We start from the raw sequence: 20,727 nt of genomic DNA, 5'->3' as shown, positions 1-20,727 counted from the left end.
ACTTCTAACTGCACCAGCTCTGCCTCAGTTTCCCTGTCAGTTACTGAGTTCTTTGTCAGGGGAGGGGACGTCCTTATTCTCTTCCTAGGCCTTCCTTCCACTCCCCTCACCCCCTTCCATTTCTACAGGGAGGGGTTTAGGGATGGGAGAGATTGCAAGCACGTGACCCCCCCATCTCCGCGCCGCGCCCGCGTCTGGGGGTCCGGGCGTTTTGCCCAGCGTCCCTCACCAGTCCCTGTGCCAGCTCCCTCTTCCACCCCAAGCTCGGTTGGAGCCCGAAGACGAGCTGGGGGCGGGGCGGGGGGCGGAGCCCGCAACAAAGGCTCGGCGCGGGGCGCGGGGCGCTGGGGGGCCCCGGCCGGGCGGGGTGCGCCTGCTGCCGGGCCCGGGCGGCGCGCAGAGCCGGGCCGGGGGCGCGTCATGTGGCCGCTCACGGTCCCGCCGCCGCCGCCGCTGCTGCTGCTGCTGCTTCTCTGCCCAGGCCTCGCCGGACAGGTAAGGGCCCGGCGGGCAGGTGCACGCGCCGAGGCCTCCGGGAGGGGCGGGGTGCCCTGAGGACTCCCCGAGGAAACGGAGTTGGAGGGGTGGGGAGTCCCTGAGCACCCCTTTCCCCACCCCCACTCAGCTACAGGGAGGAACGGGCTGGGGGTCACCGCGGGGAAGGGGCTGGGCCATTCACCATGGCTTGGGGGAGCGGGAAGGGGTTCTTCAGTCCTACCTGGTGTTGGGATGGTTTGGGGGGCAGCATGACTCTGGCTTGGAGGCTATCGCCTGGGAGCCCACACCCAACTATGGGCTGGAGCTGAGTGGGGGAAACTTCAGGGGGCCTTTGCCCTACCCCGTCATGGCCAGGGCCGGCAGTGGGTAAAAGACTCCCCCCCACACACACTGCTCACCCGTACCCTAGTGTAGAAAGGGGTGGAACTCACACGTGAGTGACTGCCCGGGGACGTGTGTCTTTGTGTCCAGGCTTGGGTGTGACCGAGGGGGAATCTGTGTGTGTGTGGAGTTGGGGTGTGAGCATGGCGGGGTGGGGGGAGCCATGTTGTATGTGTGTGTGACCATGGCTGGCTGCCGCTGGTGTTGGCATGATGGTGCCAGCCTGCCCTGGAGTTGTCTCTATACAACCAGCCATGTGTGTGGCAGCGTCCCTGCGTGGCCAGCTGTGGTTGTGTGAGAGCTCTGAGGTGACGGACCACGTGCCTGCCGACTGGGCTCGGGAAGGGACTGGGGGAGCTATGTGTGCAAGTGTGTGCATCCATGCCTTGCACATCCTGCTTCTCGGTTCCCGGCAGCAAGGGCTCCCTCCCCATCCTTTGGCAAGGTTTGGGGGAGCCTTGTAAAATGCTGGGGGAGGGGTTTCTAAGCATCCATCAGCTCTAAGAAAACCCCTTCCCTACTCCCCCCCCCGGGCTAGGAGCACCCCCCAGTTCCCAGTTCCGTGGGAGCTCGAAGGAAGCAGGGATCAAAAATAAGCACGGCAGTTAGCATGTGTTAAGCGCCTGCTGTATAGGACGGTTCTGTCTGAACCACAAGCTATGGCATTTCCCCCGGCAGTGGGTGCAGAGGGGGAAACCGAGGCCCGGGAAGAACTGATCTGTTGCTCAAGAGAATGGGGGCAGTGAGGGGAGGGCAAGCAGGCTCCTGAGCCCTCCGGCATGGTCACGTTTGGTCAAAGGTTCTGTGGGTGATGGTAGGGACTTGGTGCAAATCCAGAATGAATTTCCTGATCAAGGCATTTGGGCACCCACGCCCAGGAAGACATCGGGAGAGATGGAGGTTGGAGAACATGGGAGGTGTTGTGGGGTCCACCTGCCTGCTGGGCGAGGGAGGGGTGTGCCTGGCACCTGGCACCTCATAGTAGGTGCTTAACAGGCATCTGATCCGGAGAGGAAAGAGCGAGAGAAACATCAGAGGAGGCATGAGCTTGTGAAAGAACCAGGGAAAATGGCCATTTTTCCAAGAGGGACTCTTGGAACCGCTGCCTGGGGACTGGCCCCTGGCCTGTTCGTGCCAGCTGGAAGGGAGGTCCAGGGCTCTTGCCACGTCACCAAGATGGGCAGGAGACACACAGCCAGCTGGGAGCTGTTGGGTGAGGGGTGCGAGTTGCCTGGGGGTGGGGCTGACCTGTGTACTCCCAGGGGAGGGGCTCAGCAGGGAATACCTAGGGACTAAACTCAGACATGGTAGGACTGCAGTGCCTCCCCGCGGCCAGCACCTGTATCCTCCGCCCCGGGAGGAAAGGTGTGGACACAGGATGCTGCAACCCTCCCTCAAAGCTTCCCAGAGGTCCGTCTCTGGTCCCTGAGGGGTTACAGGCTCATTAAACATAAGGGGTCCAGTACCTGCCCTCCCAGACCTGACCTTTCGGCAGAGGAGAGAGACAAGAACCAAATAGAGGCTACAAAGTCAACCATTGGGTCAGTGTATAATAACATCATGTAAATATCATGCAGAATAGCAAATGGGCAAAGCAGATTATAGGGTGAGGGAATCTGGAAGGGGGTACAGCCAGAGGTCTCCATGGAGGTGGTATTTTTTTTTACTTACGTAGCTTCATGTTATTTGAAAGACAGAGGGACAGAGGGACATTTGCTGCTTCGCTCTTCCGGAAGCACACGGCAGTCAGGGCTGGGCTGAAGCCAGGAGCTCCATCCAGGTCTCGCATGTGGACGGCAGGGGCTCTGACACTTGAGTCCTTGCCTGTGCCTTAGCAGGAAGCTAGATTGGAAGCAGAGGTGGGACTCGAACTCACACCCTCAGATACGGGACGTGGTCATCCCAGGTAGTGTTGTTCATTACTGCACCGAATACCTGCTCCAGGAAGTGGTATTTGAGGGGATACCTGGAAGAGCCCGGGAGATGGAACTCTGTGGGTATCCCGAGGCAAAAAGCATTCCAGGCAGGAGGGACAGCAGGTGCCAGGGCCCTGTGGCAGGCTGTTTCAGCACTAGTGGCCAATGAATGATTGGGAGCCACCAGACAGCCCTGTGGGAAAGATGCTGTCTTCCCGACCCCGGAAAGGTTCCCCTGAAAGACACGGCCGCATCCTTGGCACTTCTGAGCTTGAGGACAGCTTGTTGGGTGGCGGGTGGCAGGTGGGGGCCCTCCCACAGGATCAAGGGGACAGTTCAGCTGGACCACGCCAGCAGGGCCTTGGCAGTTACCATTCCCGCCGCTAGGAGGTGCTGTCTCCCTCAGTAACTCCTTGCCCTCCTGTCTGTCACCTCCTCTGAGAAACCCATCCTGACCAGCCATTGGAGACGGCATCCCTCTGCGGCTGTCCGAGTGCTTCTCCAGGTTGTTTTCTCCATCCTCTTTGTTCCTGCCTTTCCACATCAGTCTATCAATTCCATTGTCTGGTTTCCTACCAGAGGAGATGCCAGCCAGGGTCCAGAGCTCAGGGTCACAGCAGGTGCTCAACCAGTAATTACGTACTTACTTATTTGAGAGAGACAGGAAAGAGATCTCACCGCCTGTGTACACTCCAAATGCCTGCCGTGAATGACACTGGGCCTGGCACTGAATCGAGGTCTCCGGAGCAGGTGGCAGGACCTCCGCTGTCTGCCTCCCGGGCGTGGGTGAGCTGGACCTCCACTGCCTGCCTCCCGGGCGTGGGTGAGCAGGACCTCCACTGCCTGCCTCCCGGGCGTGGGTGAGCAGGACCTCCGCTGCCTGCCTCCCGGGCGTGGGTGAGCTGGACCTCCGCTGCCTGCCTCCCGGGCGTGGGTGAGCAGGACCTCCACTGCCTGCGTCCCGGGCGTGGGTGAGCAGGACCTCCACTGCCTGCCTCCTGGGCGTGGGTGACCAGGACCTCCACTGCCTGCCTCCCGGGCGTGGGTGAGCTGGACCTCCACTGCCTGCCTCCCGGGCGTGGGTGAGCAGGACCTCCACTGCCTGCCTCCCGGGCGTGGGTGAGCAGGACCTCCGCTGCCTGCCTCCCGGGTGGGCGTGGGTGAGCAGGACCTCCGCTGCCTGCCTCCCGGGCGTGGGTGAGCTGGACCTCCGCTGCCTGCCTCCCGGGCGTGGGTGAGCAGGACCTCCGCTGCCTGCCTCCCGGGCGTGGGTGAGCTGGACCTCCGCTGCCTGCCTCCCGGGCGTGGGTGAGCAGGACCTCCGCTGCCTGCCTCCCGGGCGTGGGTGAGCTGGACCTCCACTGCCTGCCTCCCGGGCGTGGGTGAGCAGGACCTCCACTGCCTGCCTCCCGGGTGGGCGTGAGCAGGGGTGGAGCTGCAGCCAGGGGTGGAAATGAGGGATTCCCACGTGGGAGGACCTGCTGAGGCTGAATGGCTACCTCACCAAGCACAGAGTCGCTCCTCTCCTGAAACCATGAGCTTCCTGTCCAGTCTTGCCCTCTGGCGCACGAGGGACGCATCTCAGGGCTATCCAAAACCGCAGACAGCCCTGGCCCTAGCCATGCTCATGGGAAATAGAATTTAAAAATAAGTTTTAAGAGTGAAGACGTCCACACTCGGAGGACCTGGGTTCGATACCCAGTTCCGGTTCTGCACTGCAGCTTCCTGAAGAAAATGCTGATGCTGCCGCACTCATGGGAGGCCCCAGCCCCTGGGCCCAGCCATCGTGGGCATCTGGGGAGTGAACCAGCAAATGGGAGAGCTCTCTTATGTGGTTCTTTGTCTTACTGCTTCTCAAATAAATCAGTAAATAAACAAATAACTTGAAAAGATTTTTTTAAAGATTTATTATTTACTTGAAATATGAAAGGCAGAGATGCAGAGAGCTTCCAGACGTTGGTTCATTCACCAAATGGCCACAGTGACCAGTGCTGGCTCAGGTCAAAGCCAGGAGTCTGTAGGCCATCCTTTGCTGCTTTTCCGGGCACATTAGCAGGCAGCTGGTGGGGAGTGGAGCCTCTGGGACTCATAGGAGATGTTGGCATCTCAGGTGACAGTCCCACAGCTTCTCCTGGGGTGTGATACTTTCAACATCTCTTAATAAACAGCTGTTAATTCTGTTCCCCAGCTTGTCGTATTTTCCTGTATGCCTGACAGTATTGGTGCCCAGTGCTGGAGTTTGGTGTGTCCTTCCATGGCTTAAGACACGGCCCCTCACTGTGTCACTACTGTTGTGCTTTGGGGACACTGCTAAGTAAAACCAGAGTTAACTGAGCTCAAGCACTGTATGATACCACGACAGATTCAGGGACAGTTGGGGGGTTAGTGTACACAGTGTGGATGTGTGGCTACTGTGTAACTAACAGCTGGGTAGTGTATACACAGTGTGGGTGTGAGGCTACTGTGTAACTAACGGGTGGGTAGTGTATACACAGTGTGGGTGTGAGGCTACTGTGTAACTAACGGGTGGGTAGTGTACATACAGTGTGGATGTGAGGCTACTGTGTAACTAACAGCTGGGTAGTGTACATACAGTGTGGATGTGAGGCTACTGTGTAACTAACAGCTGGGTAGTGTATACATAGTGTGGGTGTGAGGCTACTGTGTAACTAACAGCTGGGTAGTGTATACACAGTGTGGGTGTGAGGCTACTGTGTAACTAACGGGTGGGTAGTGTATACATAGTGTGGGTGTGAGGCTACTGTGTAACTAACAGCTGGGTAGTGTATACATAGTGTGGGTGTGAGGCTACTGTGTAACTAACAGCTGGGTAGTGTATACATAGTGTGGGTGTGAGGCTACTGTGTAACTAACAGCTGGGTAGTGTACATACAGTGTGGATGTGAGGCTACTGTGTAACTAACAGCTGGGTAGTGTATACACAGTGTGGGTGTGAGGCTACTGTGTAACTAACAGCTGGGTAGTGTATACACAGTGTGGGTGTGAGGCTACTGTGTAACTAACAGCTGGGTAGTGTACACACAGTGTGGGTGTGAGGCTACTGTGTAACTAACGGGTGGGTAGTGTACATACAGTGTGGATGTGAGGCTACTGTGTAACTAACAGCTGGGTAGTGTACACACAGTGTGGATGTGAGGCTACTGTGTAACTAACGGGTGGGTAGTGTACACACAGTGTGGATGTGAGGCTACTGTGTAACTAACGGGTGGGTAGTGTACACACAGTGTGGGTGTGAGGCTACTGTGTTCACACTGTCACGTACTACAGGTAACTGAATGATGCATATGGGGGTACATCAATCTTCCAAAGGGGTCGGGGGAACCACTTGTTCCTGGATCAGAGGCATCAGGGAAACCCACCTTCTTAGCTTGTACCTGTAGTCACACTCACACATGGCACTGCTGTCCAGGGCTAAGACCCTCTTCTCAGGATTAGCACTTGGCACAGCAATCAGGACACTTGCTGGGGATGTCCAGACCCTGCACTGGAGTGCCTGGGTTTGAGTTTCACCTCCACTACAGCCTCAGCTTCCAGTGAAGGCGCACCCTGGGAGGCAACAGCGTGTGGCCCAGGTTCCTGCGTCACTGACACCCGTGGAGGACATGCAGACTGAGTTTCTTGCTTCAGCCTGGCCCAGGCCCCCACTGTTGCGGGTGTTGGAGGTTCAATCACTGGGTGGAAGATCTCTCTTTGCCTTTCAAATAATATATTTTTTATTTTAAGGAGTTCCCTTCTTCCCTAGGCTCCTCTAGAACATATAAAAGTCCCCATGCAAGTAAAGAAAAGGAAATTGTGAAAACTCCAAAGAAAGTAGGAGCTAAAGAACTTGAGCGCCACCTCGTGCTGGATGAAGTTTGTGCAGCAGCTGAGAGAGAGGAGAATCCACCTACCAGCTCATTCCCCAAATGGCCAGGACCAGGAGCCAAGAGCTCTCTCCAGGCCTCCCATGTGGACAAGAGGGGTCTAGGCACTTGGGTCATCTCTGCCTTCCCAGGTCATTAGCAGGGAGCTGGATCTGAAGCAGAGAAGCTGGGACTCACACTGATGCTCCAATATGGAATGCTGGTGTTGCTACAGCAACTTAACTTACCATGCCACAGTGCCTATCCCCAGGGACTCAGCCTTCTTAACCAGCAGGCCATGTGCCTGCTCTGCCCATTGGCAGTGATGTGCCATCAGCCTCGTGCAACCTGGTCGTAGAAATGCTGCAGTAGAAGCTGGGTGCCTGAGCCTAAGCCCCAGGCTATACCTGCACCTCCCTAACAGCTCTCTTCTGTCAGCCAGTCAAGAACTGGGGCTTGGGGCTGGTACAGGGGCATGCCAGGCACAGCGTGTGCCTGCAGCACCAGCATCCCCTATGAGTACCTGTTCGAACCCTGGCTGCTCTACTTCCCATCAAGCTGCCTACTAATGTGCCTGGGAGAGCAGTGGAAGATGGCCCTGGTCCTTGGGTCCCTGAATTCACATGGGAGACCCAGAAGAAGCCCCTGACTCCCAGCTTCAGACCAGCCCAGTTCTGGCTTATTGTGGCCATTTGGAGAGTGAATCAGAGGGTGGAAGATTGTTCTCTCTCTTCTTCTCTGTAATTTTTCCTTTTAAGTAAAAAAAAAAAAAATCTTAGAAGAGACTATTTCTTGGGCAACGACTATATGTCCAGCACTGACCTGGGTCCTTGAAACACAGAGTAACATAGGGCTGGGCCACCCTGAAGTCAGGAGCCTGGAACTCCATCCAAGTGTCCCACATAGGTGGCAGGGTTCTAAGGCTTTGACTGTCATCTGATGCTCCCCCAGGAGGGGCCCAGCACAGTGGCTCAGAGGCTAAATCCTCACCTTGAACGTGCTGGGATCCCATACGGCCGCCGGTTCTAGTCCCGGCAGCCCCACTTCCCATCCAGCTCCCTGCCTGTGGCCTGGGAAAGCAGTGGAGGACGGCCCAAAGCCTTGGAACCCTGCACCCGCGTGGGAGACCTGTAAGAAGTTCCTGGCTCCTGGCTTCAGATCAGCTCAGCTCTGGCTGTTGTGACCACTTGGGGAGTGAATCATCAGGCAGAAGATCTCCATCTCTGTCTCTCCTCCTCTCTCTATATATCTGACTTTGCAATAAAAATAAATAAATCTTTAAAAAAAGCCAGTCAGGGAGCTGGAGTCAGGGACTGGAGCTGGAATCAAACCCGACACTGATGTGCAATATGGATGTCTCAGTTGCCAAGCTAACAACCACTCCTCCAGAACGTCTGAAAAAGAAGCTCCCGACTTTAGCTCTGCTCCGGCTGTTGTGGTTGCTTCGGGTGAACCAGTGGATGGGAGATATTTCTCTCTCTCCTTTTCTCTGTAAATCTGCAGTTCCATGAAAAATAAATCAATCTTTTTTTTTTAAAGCTTGTTTGAAAGGCAGAGTTGCAGGGAAGAACAGACACAGAGGAGGAAGGGAGAGAGAGATCGTGCCAGGTGATTCGCTGGAGGCTGGATCGGAAATGGAGCAGCCTGGACTTGAACCAGCACCCATAGGGGATGCTGCCATGCAGGCATCAGTTTTACCCCCCCTCCCGTGCCACAACATGAGTCCCAGAAGCTCTTTCAGCCAAGATGGCCTAGGGGTGAGGACCTCCAGAGACTGAATCACCCGCTGGTGTTTCTGGTGACAGGAACTTAAGAGGAGGTGTCTGTTGGAAGACTGAGGATCCACATGGGATGGTTTGGGAACTTCGCTGCTTGGCGAACCTGGCAATGACGTGGGGTGACGATGAGGGAGGAGCTCTGTGTGGGGCCTGGGACTCCTGTCAGAAACCAGCCTAGTCCCTAAAGCCAAAACAGAAGGGAGAAACCAATCTTCCTCCATGCCTCTCATTGTACGAGCCCCAGGAAAGCTGGTGTGCAAAGAATGCTGGGAAATGTAGTTTTCTAGAGGGGAATGAGAAGGGACCAGGCCCAGCCCTGGCCTGCACAGGGACAGAGCTAGCTAAAAAGATGCTTCTGGAACCTAGAAGGGGGGAGCGGGGGACAAAGTGACTTGCAAGGAAGAGGGAAGGAATCATGGTGACTGGAAGCACGGAGGACCACGGTCATCCATGCGGTCCAGTGGCCCTGCCAGGTCATCCCATGCCAGTTCCCTGGCCTGTGCGAGGGCTCAGTTGCTGTGGCTGCTCCAACGCTTGGCAGCATCAGTAAGAGCAAGCTAGGTCCCATCTCCAAGCCATGGGGTCGTTTATCGGCTGCAACTAGCAAGAAGCAGCATGGCAGCTTCCTCCAGCAGGCGGCCCCAGGCAGCCAGCCACACACCTGCCCCAGCCCTGGCTCCTCTCTGCACACCTGCCCCGGCCCTGGCTCCTGCACACTTGCCCCAGCCCTGGCTCCCACTTCACCATCTTCCTCGGGTACCAGCTGCCCCGCCTGGAATATTTGTTAGCTTTTACGAGCAGGCATTCTGACCCATCTGGAACTGAGCAGCTGCTTCCTGAGACGCTCAGTTCTCAGGGAGGGGGACAAGAGTGTCCAACGGGGATGAAGGGAAACTGAGGCAGAGAGGACACTTAGGTTGGCTGGGAGGTGAGAAGAGGGTTTACCTCAGGGAGGGCTGGAGAAGGAAAACTGCCAAGGTGGGTGGAGCTGTCCTGCCTGCCCCCGCCTCCTGCTCGGCCTAGCCCCGCCCCGTCCCTCCCGGCCCCGCCTCCGGTTCCGTCTCGCCCCGCTCCCGGTCCCGCCCCCCAGCCCGCCTGGCCCCGCCCCTCCGGTGCCGCCCCCGCCCGCCTGGCCACGCCTCCTGTTCCGCCTCACTGCCCCGCCCTCCTGGCTCCGGCCCCGCCCCTCCAGCCTTCCCGGCCCCGCCCCACCTGGCCCCGCCCCGCCCTGGCCCCGCCCCGCCCCCTCCAGCCCTCCTGGCCCCGCCCCGCCCCTCCAGCCCTCCCGGCCCCGCCCCGCCCCTCCAGCCCTCCCGGTCCCGCCCCGCCCGTCCTCGCCCCGGCACCGCCCCTCCAGCCCTCCTGGCCCCGCCCCCTCCGGCGCCGGCGGGAAAGGCCTGAGTCATGGCCGCCTCCACACCACACGGCGGCGGCCGCGGGCCGAAGGCGACGGCGGCGGGAGGTGACGCGGGGACGCCGGGAGGGGCGTAAGTGCGGCCGAGCAGAGGCTGTGGAGACGCGCCCGGCGGGGTGTGGGGTGCGGGGTGCGGGGTGCGAGGTGCGGGGTGCCGGGGGCCAGGCCGGAAGTGTGAGGCCCGCACACCAAGTTCGAGTTGGTCCGGTGCGCTCCGCCCGGGACCCGCGGGCCAAGGGCGACCCTGCGCGGGCACCTCTCAGGGACGGGGGACCCTCAGGACTGCGGACCCCGACACGACAGAGCCGTCCCCCACTTCTCCAGCCCTGCTCCCTCCCTCCCCTCAGTGGGCTTCTCGGCCCGGGGGAACCCCTTCTCCGAGCAGAGGCCCCGGGGAGCGCCCAGGGGTCCCCGCGACCCCCGACCCCCACCCAAGCCTCAGCTGGGGTGCCAGCGAGCCAAGTGGGGGAGGGCAGCGGCTGCTGTCCACGCGGGTCCCGGGGGACGGGGCTGGGGATGCCGCCGCGGTGGGTGGGGGTCCCCGGGGCGCCCGGCATGCAGGGCCGGGTGGGGGTCCCCCAGGCTGCCGTGTCTGTGCAGGGGGGTCCCCCAGGCTGCCGTGTCTGTGCAGGGGGGTCCCCCAGGCTGCCGTGTCTGTGCAGGGGGGCGTCCGGCATTCAGGGCCGGGTGGGGGTCCCCCAGGCTGCCGTGTCTGCAGGGGGGTCTCCCAGGCTGCCGTGTCTGTGCAGGGGGCGCCCGGCATGCAGGGCCGGCTTGGGGGGCTCCCCGCCCCCCGTCGGGCTCGGGGCCCGAGCCGTGACGTCACGGCGGCTGGAAGTGCCCGGCGCGGAGGCGCGGGAGGGGGTGTGGAGCGGGGTGGGGGCCCCCCAAGCCGGCGCCTTATAAAGCGGAGCCCGCGAGGCGCCGAGCCGCAGCGCGCGTCCCCCTCGGCCCCGGCCGGACCCAGGGACGGTGCCCCCCGCCCGCACCCAGGGACGGCGCCCCCGGCGGCCCCGGGGCATGAGGTGGGGGCGCCATGTCGGTGCCGCTGCTCAAGATCGGGGCGGTGCTCAGTACCATGGCCATGGTCACCAACTGGATGTCGCAGACGCTCCCCTCGCTCGTGGGGCTCAACGGCACCGTGTCCCGCGCTGGCACCTCCGAGAGAATCGTGAGTGGCCGCCGCGGGGGGCGCCCGGAGGGGGGGCGTGGTGGCCGCAGCGCAGCCGCAGCCCCGGGGCACGCTCGGGGGCGCAGGGCGCGGGGCGCATCGCTCCCGGGGGACGTGGGGGCGCAGGGAGCCCCGGGACCTGCCCCCTCATGCTGCTCCTAATGGTATCGTGATGATGACGATGGGGATTGATTGGTGTTACTGTGATGGATGAGCCCTGGCCCGAATGCTGGGACCCGGCCACAAGGGCTGCAGAAGGAAGCCTGGTCCGGACCGTGTGGGGTGAGCGGCTGGGCCAGATGAGGGGGCTGGGCGGGACCCTGCGTCTGAACCCCGAGTCTGGAGCGGCAGCGTCCCAGCCCGTCTGGGGCGCTCTGGTCTTCTCGGTATTTTTTCCCCCTCTCTCCTACACAATCCCTCCTCAGGAAGGGATGAATACTGTCTCCGTCCTTCACCCTCCCTGGGAGGCAGGCAGGACAGAACTGACACCGCCTCCAGAAACTCCAGGATTGCCCCCTCCCTTCCCATCCCACGCCCACCCCACTGCCTGAGTGTCTCCTGGGGAGGGGGAAGGGGCCTTTCTCCCCTGTAGATGTCCCCCACTCCCTCCTCCAGCGGTGTCCCCTGGAAGCCCCTCCCAGCTTCAATCCATTTCCAAGTTCCCTCCCCATGCATGTGGCTGGAATGCATGGTCCCTCTTCCCTCCATGTTGCCCAACTGCCCAGTCCCCTCTGACTCCCAGCCCCTCGTCACTGGCTGGCAGGGAGGACTTGAGTTCCAAGTGGTGATGTGGGGATGGGGGCTTCATCCGCTGTAGCAGGCTCTGTCTGGTCCCTGGGGGCAGTTGGTACTGAGCTTGGCACAAGTGAGATCCAGGTGATGTGTGCAGCTGTGTGTCTGCCACATCAGGTGGCATTGTTTGGGGGTACATTGTAGTGTGTGTGGTGTGTGTAAGGGGAGGGCAGGAGTGTCAGCCTGCGGGTGCCAGTGCCTCTCGGAGTGAGTGTGGGTGTGTCCCTGAGCGTGTCTGTCTGCTGGGATGCCATCACATGCCGCTGCCTGCGGGGGTGTGTGTGTGTGTGAGGTGTTGCAGCTGTGGCTGTGAGCATGTGTGTGTGTGTGTGAGGTGTTGCAGCTGTGGCTGTGAGCATGTGTGTGTGTGTGTGTGAGGTGTTGCAGCTGTGGCTGTGAGCATGTGTGTGTGTGTGTGAGGTGTTGCAGCTGTGGCTGTGAGCATGTGTGTGTGTGTGTGAGGTGTTGCAGCTGTGGCTGTGAGCATGTGTGTGTGTGTGAGGTGTTGCAGCTGTGGCTGTGAGCATGTGTGTGTGTGTGTGAGGTGTTGCAGCTGTGGCTGTGAGCATGTGTGTGTGTGACACAGCCTGCTGCTTGTTGACATCCGAGTGGGAGCCCCAAGCCTCCCTCCCCGCCCTGTGAGAGTGTGAGTCTGTGTAAACGCATGTGTGTTTGATGTGTCTGGGGGCTGTATGCACAAGAGCGTGTCGTGTGTGCAAAGGCGTACATGTGTGCCTATATGGCAAGCATGTATCTGTGTGTGTTATGTGGGTATGGGGGATGTGTTTGCCGTATATGTTTTCTGTAAGGCTGTGTGTGTCTCTGTATAGACAAGTGTGTAGCTCTGTGTGTGTGTGTGTGTTGTACAGATGTGGGGGGATGTGTTTGTCATGTATGTTTTCTGTAAGGCTGTTTGTGCATGTGTGCCGGTATGGACTGTGTGTGTGTGTGTGTGTGTGTGTGTGCGCGCGTGCGTGCCTACACAGCCCTGTCTCCACTCCAGCCCTGTCCTGGCTCATAGCACTTGGTCCTATGGCATGCCTAGGAAAGGAAACGTCTCTCACAACACCGTGCCTGCTCACCAGGGGCTTTCTGTACAGTGATGCCCACGCGTGCTGGGGGGGATGCCCACGCATGCTGGGGGGGATGCGCAGGCGTGCTGGGGGGGATGCCCACGCGTGCTGGGGGGATGCCCAGGCGTGCTGGGGGGGATGCCCACGCGTGCTGGGGGGGATGCCCAGGCGTGCTGGGGGGGATGCCCACGCGTGCTGGGGGGATGCCCAGGCGTGCTGGGGGGGATGCCCACGCGTGCTGGGGGGATGCCCAGGCGTGCTGGGGGGGATGCGCAGGCGTGCTGGGGGGGATGCTCGGGGGAGGTCTTGGGAGTCTGAGAGACCTGCGCCAGTGACTTCACTGTTCCAAGCTACACTTTCCTTGTGTGTAAAACGGAAGGGATTGTTTCCCTCGCAGCTGGGGTGGGTGACAGAGATTCGCACGTCCGGGTCCTTGCCCACCTCTCCTCCCACCTGCTCTCTGCCATCCCCCTTCCACCCTCTCAGCTGCCCACCTTTACAGCCCTCCTTCCGATCGGTCATCTTTTGTGTTTCCGCCTTCTCCTTCTCCTGCATTGTTCTCTTCCCATCCCTCCATCCTTCCACCTCTAGACTGGGTGTCCGTGCCTCTGTTTGACTCTGTGGTTCTGTCTTCCGTCTAGCTCGCCGCCCGTCAGTCGTCCCTTCCTTCCTTGTAGTCCAGACTTCTTTTGGTCCTCCTTCCTTCCCTCTGCTCAGATTGATCCTCCATGCATTCATTATCTACCATCTACCCATTTCTTTACCCATCCATCAAGTCATCTTCTTCCCTTTTATTTCCTCAGCAGCACTACTGCCTGCCTCCCCTGTGTGTGCATTTGAAAGCCTCCAGCGTGTGCCTTTCATAACAGGTGCTGAGATGGTGAGAGGCCTTTGAATTGAACACATCTGGGTTTGAATTCCGGTCCGCCAATTACCCAATTGCGTGGCCTCGGGGAAGTTAGTCTTTGTATGCTCCAACTTCCTTGTTAATCAGGAATTCTGAGTCTCTGTCAGACCATAAGGTTCAGGGGAGTTTGTGTTTTTCTCACAACTGAACCCCAAGGCCTGATGCATAGTAAAAATAAATATTTGTCAACTGACAGTTGCAACTTGGTGCAGAATCTCACATTCCACCTTCCAGTGGAAACAAACGGGTGTGAAGTAGGTGTTTGTTTTGTAAGGAGGGTTTGTTTTGTTTATCCCTGTAATCAAGCACATAGTAAGCCTGAGATAAATAGTTGTCCCCTTGCCTGGGGTGGGGGAGGACAGGGGAACCAGGCACACAGTAGGAGTTAGTGAGCACTGATGTGGGAGACGCAGATTCAGGAATCTAAACAGTGGGAATTCACAGTTCTGAGCTGGAAGGTTGGCTGCTGGTGTTTACCTGGACAGTGGTCCAGACCCTTGGTTCATGCTCTTCCTTGCTTAGCGCTCTTGTGGGATGAGGGAAGAGGAAGCTGCCGCCTCCACTGCCTTTGGCCAACTCCCAGCCATAAAGCATCCCGTGGGACAGGAGCCTTCCACGCAGTGGCTTTCCACCTTGGGATCATAAATCCAGCACCAGGCGAAAAGCTGTCGGCGCCATGGCCAGTGGCTGCATCAGCGCAGGGCCTGAATTGAGCTCCCTGCACCTTCACGCCTTTGCCCTTCCGCCCCTGCTCACTGAGGAGGTGCTGGGAAGGTGGGTTCTATTTTGAGAGGACCATTTCCCCATGTAAGAAGCACACTCCTGCGGGACGGCTCCATGGCGAACCAGAGCTTGGCCTCGGCATCCGTGTCTCCTCTTGACAGTGTTCTGGAAGGCACTGGGTGTTCTGGAACACTGGGCTGACAACCTCAGGTGGCGACCCCTGGGGGTGGAGAGCTCTGTCTATGGTACTTCTTGCTGGTTGAGGAACCTGGGATGACCAACCGCACTGGGATCAGAACCCTGGAGTGAAAAACAAGGTACAGCAGATGACCTCCCAGCTCCTAGAGCTTCACCCGTGACTGGCCAGAGCAAGTCATGTGGCCGTGTCTAATTTCCAACAGGGTGACAGGTGTGGCTACTGTAGCCTGACCACACGGGAGGAGTGGCCAGGGTTTGTAAACACCTTCTCTCTCTCTCTTTTTCAAGATTTATTTATCTGAAGATCAAAACTGGAGAGAGAAAGAGAGATCTTCCATCTACTGGTACACTCTCCAAATGGCTGCACTAGCCAGTCCAAAGGCAGGAGGCAGGAGCTTCATCTGGGTCTCCCATGTGGGCGGATCATCCTTCACTGGTTTTCCTCAGGCCATTAACAGGGACCTGGATCAGAGTGGAGCAACGGAGACTGGAACCCAGATGAGATGCCTGCATTGCAAATGGCAGCTTACAGCACTGCACCTCAACGCCAGCCCCCTACTCCTCGTGTCTAGACAAGAATTCTCGTGGAGTGTGGCTGCATTCACTCACTAATTTGTAGGCAACAGGGAGCACCGACTGTAGGCCAGGCCTACACCGGTGAGCGGAGGAGACAGAGGCCTTTGCTTGGGGTGGAGTGAAGAACAGCCAGTCAGCACATGGAGGAGTCTTGTCTTAGATCACCTGCTACCTGGACTGTCAAGTTGCAGGTCAGAGTAGGTGGAGTAGATGGAGAGTGATGGGGGACTATTTTAAAGATTTGTTTATTTTTTATTGTTAAGTCAGATTTACAGAGAGAAAACGAGACAGAGAGAAAGATCTGTCTGCTAGTTCACTCCCCCAAGCAGCCACAATGGCCAGATCTGAGCCGATCCAAAGCCAGGAGCTTCCTCCAGGTCTCCCACGCGGGTGCAGGGTCCCAAGGCTTTGGGCCGTCCTCCACTGCTTTCCCAGGACAGGCAGGGAGCTGGGTGGGAAGTGGAGCAGTTGGGGCTAGAACCAGTGCCCATACGGGGTCGCGGCAGGCCCCGAGGTAGGGGCTTTGGTGTACTGGAGGAGCAATGGGGAGGCGGTGTGGCCCAGTAGGGTGATTGTGGGAGGGCGTAAGGGGCTGTCTTCTGCTGGGGGACCTTGTAGGGCCTTCAGACTTGCCTTGTGGCTCCCACACACTCCTCTCCTTTATGCTTTCTGTTCCTTTGTTGCACATTTAGTCGGGTAATAGACTCTGTCGAGTTGATTTATTTTATCTCATCCCGATCTCCATTCTATATCAGGTCTTTGGAGCCAGGGGTATCTTTCTTTTAAGATTTATTTTATTTACTTGATAAGCAGAGTGCCAGAGAGAGAAAGAGAGGAGAGGTATTTTCTATCCACTTGTTCAGTCTCCAAATGGCTGCAATGACTGGGACTGAGCCAGGCCAAATCCAGGAGCCTGGAGCTCCATGGTGGTCTCCCCTGTGCGGAGCACAGACCCAAGCGTTTGGACCAACTTCAGCTGCTTTCCTGGTGCGACAGTGGGAAGCTGGGTCAGAAGTGGAGCAGCTGGGGTTCTGGCATTGCAAGAGGTGGTTTAACCTGATGCACCACCATGCCAGTCTCGGACGTTTCTTTGAAAAAGCAGTGTTTGGGACTATTGTAGCCTGAGCTACACATGAATGCATTGATGATAGATTGGGATGGGGTGAGAGTGTCCTTCTGGGAGGACAGAATGTGTCTGTGGGGTGCAGTAGGGGAAGTAGAGATTGGAAAACAGGTAAGTGTGCTTTTCTGAGCAAATGAACCTGGGAGCTGGGCCAGGGCCAAAGAGATGGACGGTTCTGCAGGTGATTCCCACCTGCCCTGCCCCGTGTCCTGCTGTGGACTTCTGGTTTCTGCTCAAATGCATTGACAGGTTGAGGAGTAAGTTGGTGAGGCAGTAGGCAGGACCTTCATTTCCCCCGGACACATCACCAGTACTGGTGACAGGGCTTGGGTGGTGATGGGCACATGGCTGGGGCACAACAGGGAACCCCAACACAAGTCAGGGTGCCATGGAGCTTTCCTGGAGCTAGTGCACCAAGGCTGAGTGGTCCAACTAAGCAGGGATTGGCTACAGGCAGGGAGAGCGTCCCACCTGCACCCCCACTGTTGGGCACTGAGGGGATGACATTCAACCCGTGACGGCACGCACAGGTGGGGCCTTTGGAACATTGTTAGGGTTAGGTGAGCCTACCTGTGACCAAGTCCTGGTGGCTTTGTACCAAAGAGAGGGGCCTGTGCTGTGGTGCAGCGGGTCCAGCTGCCACCTGCAACTCCAGCATCCCGTATCAGAGTGTTCAAGGTCCAGCTGCTGCCCGTTAGCTCCAGCACCCTGCTAATGTGCCTGAGACCGGGAACTTGGTCCGGTGTCCCGTGGGTGCCAAATACGGTGGGAAAGCCCGTGCTTCTGCCTATCTGCTGGTGATTGGTGTGTTCTCCAGGAGTGCCTTTTCTCTAGTGCCTGGAGATCATATGAGAAGACGTGGCAGAAAACTCGCAGTGCCCCTGGTTGTGCACAAGGCTGACCGGTGACCTGGCTTGGAGTAATGATCATATTTGCAGAAACAGGTCCAGAATTCTCTTTACCCATGTCACTGGGCTAGGAGAGGAGGAAAGGAAGCTATCTTTGAAAGATTTTTTATTTTATTGGAAAGTTAGATATACAGAGAGAAGGAGAGACAGAGAGTAAGATCTGCCGTACGATGATTCACTCCCAAAGTGGCCACAATGGCCACAGCTGAGCTGATCTGAAGCCAGGAGCCAGGAGCCTCTTCTGGGTCTCCCACGTGGGTGCAGGGTCCCAAGGCTTTGGGCCGTCCTCCACTGCTTTCCCAGGCCACAGGCAGGGAGCTGGGTGGGAAGTGGGGCCTCCAGGACATGAACCAGCGCCCATATGGGATTCCAGCAATGCAAGGCAAGGATTTTAGCCACTGTGCTACAGCACTGGACCCAATATATACATATATATTTAAATTATTTAAGAGGCAGGGAACTGGAAGGAGATAAAGTACAGAGACAGAGAGAGAATCTTGCTTCCACTAGTTCTCCAGGTGCCATCGCTGGCTAGAACTCAATGTGGGCTGCCCCTGTGGCAGCAGGGATCCATGTCCCTGAACCATTAACAGTGCCCCGGAGCCTGCAGGAGCAGGAAGCTGGGGTGGAGAGCTGGGACTTCACGTCCAGTGCTTGGGTGCAGGAGGTGGGTGTCTAGATGCAATGCCCCTGAGAGAGCTGGGTGGTGGTTAGGTGTGTCCATGTGGGAGGAAGAGGCTGCGACTGGGGACTAAGGCAGGAGGAGGCAGAGGGAGTGGGCATAGGGACTGCCTGTGGCTGTCTCTGCCTTTGTCCCCAGACCCTTCTATTTCTGAACTGCTCTTCTGGGCACCCCCTCCAAGTCCACTTCATTAACTGTGTATCTGTGTATTGAAACACAGAGTAGATACTCCATAAATGTTTGTTGAGTCGCTTATTGATCAAAACCTCCCCGCCCGTCTCTATCAGTCTCCTATCCAGGCATCTGTGTTTTTCTCTGCCAGGTCTCTGACGGTCACCTGTGTCTCTGTGTCTGTTTGATGTCTGTCTGCATGCATCGTCTGTCATTTCTCTGGGGTCCTAGCTTTGTTTCACCCATGGATCCTGGTGGGGGCCATGGACCCGAGTGGCCTGAGCCAAGAGCTGTGTCGATGAGGGTGGCTACATGAACTCAAGCAGCACAGACCCTTAAAAGCCCCCTCGGAGTGTCATGGGATGCGGACGTGGTAGCAGAGGTTGGGCGGCCCCAGTCCTCTCCCAGTCCCCCGCTGCCCCATAGCAGGGCGTCTCTCTAGGACCCAGCCACCAGGCCCCTGCACTGGCTCCAACCTGAACCAGCTGTCCGGGCTGCAGCTTCAATAGCTCATTTTGAACAAGGGAGATGATTGCAGGGCCGATCGCCGGAGACAGAAGAAGGGGAGAGCGACAAGGACCAAAGAGGAATCAGGCTCAATTGTTGTCACTGCTGGTGCTTTCCCAGGAGGCCTGGCGAGGCAGGAAAAGGCAGAGGCGGCTTTGTCGGCCCAGCCGTGGGTCCGTCCATCTGGCCCTGTTTCTGGTCCTCCATCGTGCGGACTCTCTCTGCCTCTCCCGCCTGCGTCTGCCTCTTGCTGTCTGTCTGGGAGCCTGTGTCTGCGGCTCTGCCTCTATCTCTTCCTTGCCTGTTCTGCCTCCCGCCCGCACCGCGTCTGGCCCGTCTCCCTCCCTGCGCCTCCCCATCTCTCCGCGGATCTGTCTGCCTTGCGGAGGCTTCCCACCCCATCACAGTCAAGGTTCAAGCTAGTCCTCGGAGAGCTCTTTTCTTTTCTCATCATTTGTGCAAGACTCAGGGACCTGCAACGAACAGAGACGACAAATTCCCAGGAAACTGACGGAATTGTGTCCTTCAATAAAGAGATATTTGCAAAGATATCTCAATTAGGACTAATTAATTAAGCGAGCCACTTCTGCTGCCCTCTCCCCCACCCCACAGTCCTGCAGCCTCCTGGGAGACCACCAGCCAATGAGTGAGTGGATGCGGAGCCGGATGCTCAGCCGGTTGCGATGTTTAATTTATAACAGCCTTCTCCCTGCTGCCCCGTCAATCTGTCCAGAAGGCTGAGGTGGCTGCGGGCATGGGGACACAAGCAGAGGCCGGAGACCCGCGTGCCACACAGCCTGCCGAGGCGTGGGCGTGTGTGCCAGAGCCTGCCCCTGGGTGGCAGGGCGTGTCACAGTGTATTAGAATGAGTCTTCCAGCAGACAAGCCCTTGACATAGGGGATCTGATGGCCACCAGGTGTGCCGGAGCCCATGGGACGCTGGAAAGGCTGCTCTTGCCCTGTGGGGAGGGTTTGAGCTTCTCTAGGCATGCCGGAGCATGCCAGAGGGCATTGGGGCATGTGGAACACATCTGAGGCCATGGCCCTTGTCAGCACCTGACATGGCGTGTGGCTCCCATGCCTGGCTGGCAGGTACAGCATCAAGGGCATGCATGAAAGAATGGCTTGGAAGGGGCCCCAAAGGGGTAGCAAGGACGTGTCAGGACAGCTACAGCTTCCGAGGTGTACTGAATCTCCCCAAGCCCTCAGCGCTGCCTTGAGGGTCTGATTTCCAGCTGTTCATGGACTGACTGTACCTTTGACCTCTGTGGCTTCCTGGGCTCTGTCACATCGTGACGTCAAGGCCTGGAGTGCCATAGTCCTGTAGGTTCATTTCTCAGTCCCATCTTAGCCTGCCCCATGGCACCCCACACCAAGGGGTCACCAGTGGAGAGAGGAAAGATGTTATTTCTCAATTTGAGCTTATTAATTAGGAAGAGTTCAGGCTAATGCAAAACCTGGAATTGGGGTCCTAAGAGGTACGACCAAGAGAGTGATTCTGTCCTTGAAGACCTTATGATATAATCCTCAGCATGATGACCAACTGGGTATGACAGCGTTTATCATGACAGTAGTGTTCTGGAACCTTCAATGTGGTATCCATCAGAAATAGTCAAGAATATATTATCCATCAGAAATAGTCAAGAATATATTATCCATCAAAGATATAGTCTACAATGCATTATCGATCAGACGTGGTCCTCAGTGTAGTACCATCAGGCGTGGTCCTCAGTGTAGTACCATCAGACGTGGTCCTCAGTGTAGTACCATCAGACATGGTCCTCAGTGTAGTACCGTCAGAGTCGTCCTCAGTGTAGTACCATCAGGCGTGGTCCTCAATGTAGTACTATCAGAGTCGTCCTCAGTGTAGTACCATCAGACGTGGTCCTCAGTGTAATACCATCAGAGTCGTCCTCAGTGTAGTCCGTCAGAGTCGTCCTCAGTGTAGTACCATCAGACGTGGTCCTCAGTGTAGTAGCATCAGGCGTGGTCCTCAGTGTAGTACCATCAGACGTGGTCCTCAGTGTAGTAGCATCAGAGTCGTCC

The 20,727-nt window shown here is 57.8% G+C and overlaps 1 protein-coding gene across 2 annotated transcripts in view; it reads left to right on the top strand.

Moving 5' to 3' along the window:
- The first annotated feature begins 367 nt into the window (after positions 1 to 367).
- The window catches only part of OLFM2 (olfactomedin 2), a 58,446-nt gene continuing 38,086 nt past the window's right edge, over positions 368 to 20,727 (top strand). Inside the window, exon 1 of one of the 2 annotated variants that reach the window (XM_004595493.4) lies at positions 368 to 495. In XM_004595493.4, coding sequence (XP_004595550.1) covers positions 421 to 495 — 75 coding nt within the window. In that variant the 5' untranslated portion in view covers positions 368 to 420. Of the gene's footprint in view, positions 496 to 10,599; positions 11,022 to 20,727 lie in introns of those variants that run through there. The other variant, XM_012929981.3, reaches the window with a different exon arrangement.

Source organism: Ochotona princeps, chromosome 33 (genome assembly GCF_030435755.1).
Source record: "Ochotona princeps isolate mOchPri1 chromosome 33, mOchPri1.hap1, whole genome shotgun sequence".
Classification (NCBI taxonomy): domain Eukaryota; kingdom Metazoa; phylum Chordata; class Mammalia; order Lagomorpha; family Ochotonidae; genus Ochotona; species Ochotona princeps.
Note: the sequence above shows the minus strand (reverse complement) of the source record. Positions and strands in the feature narration are given on the sequence as shown.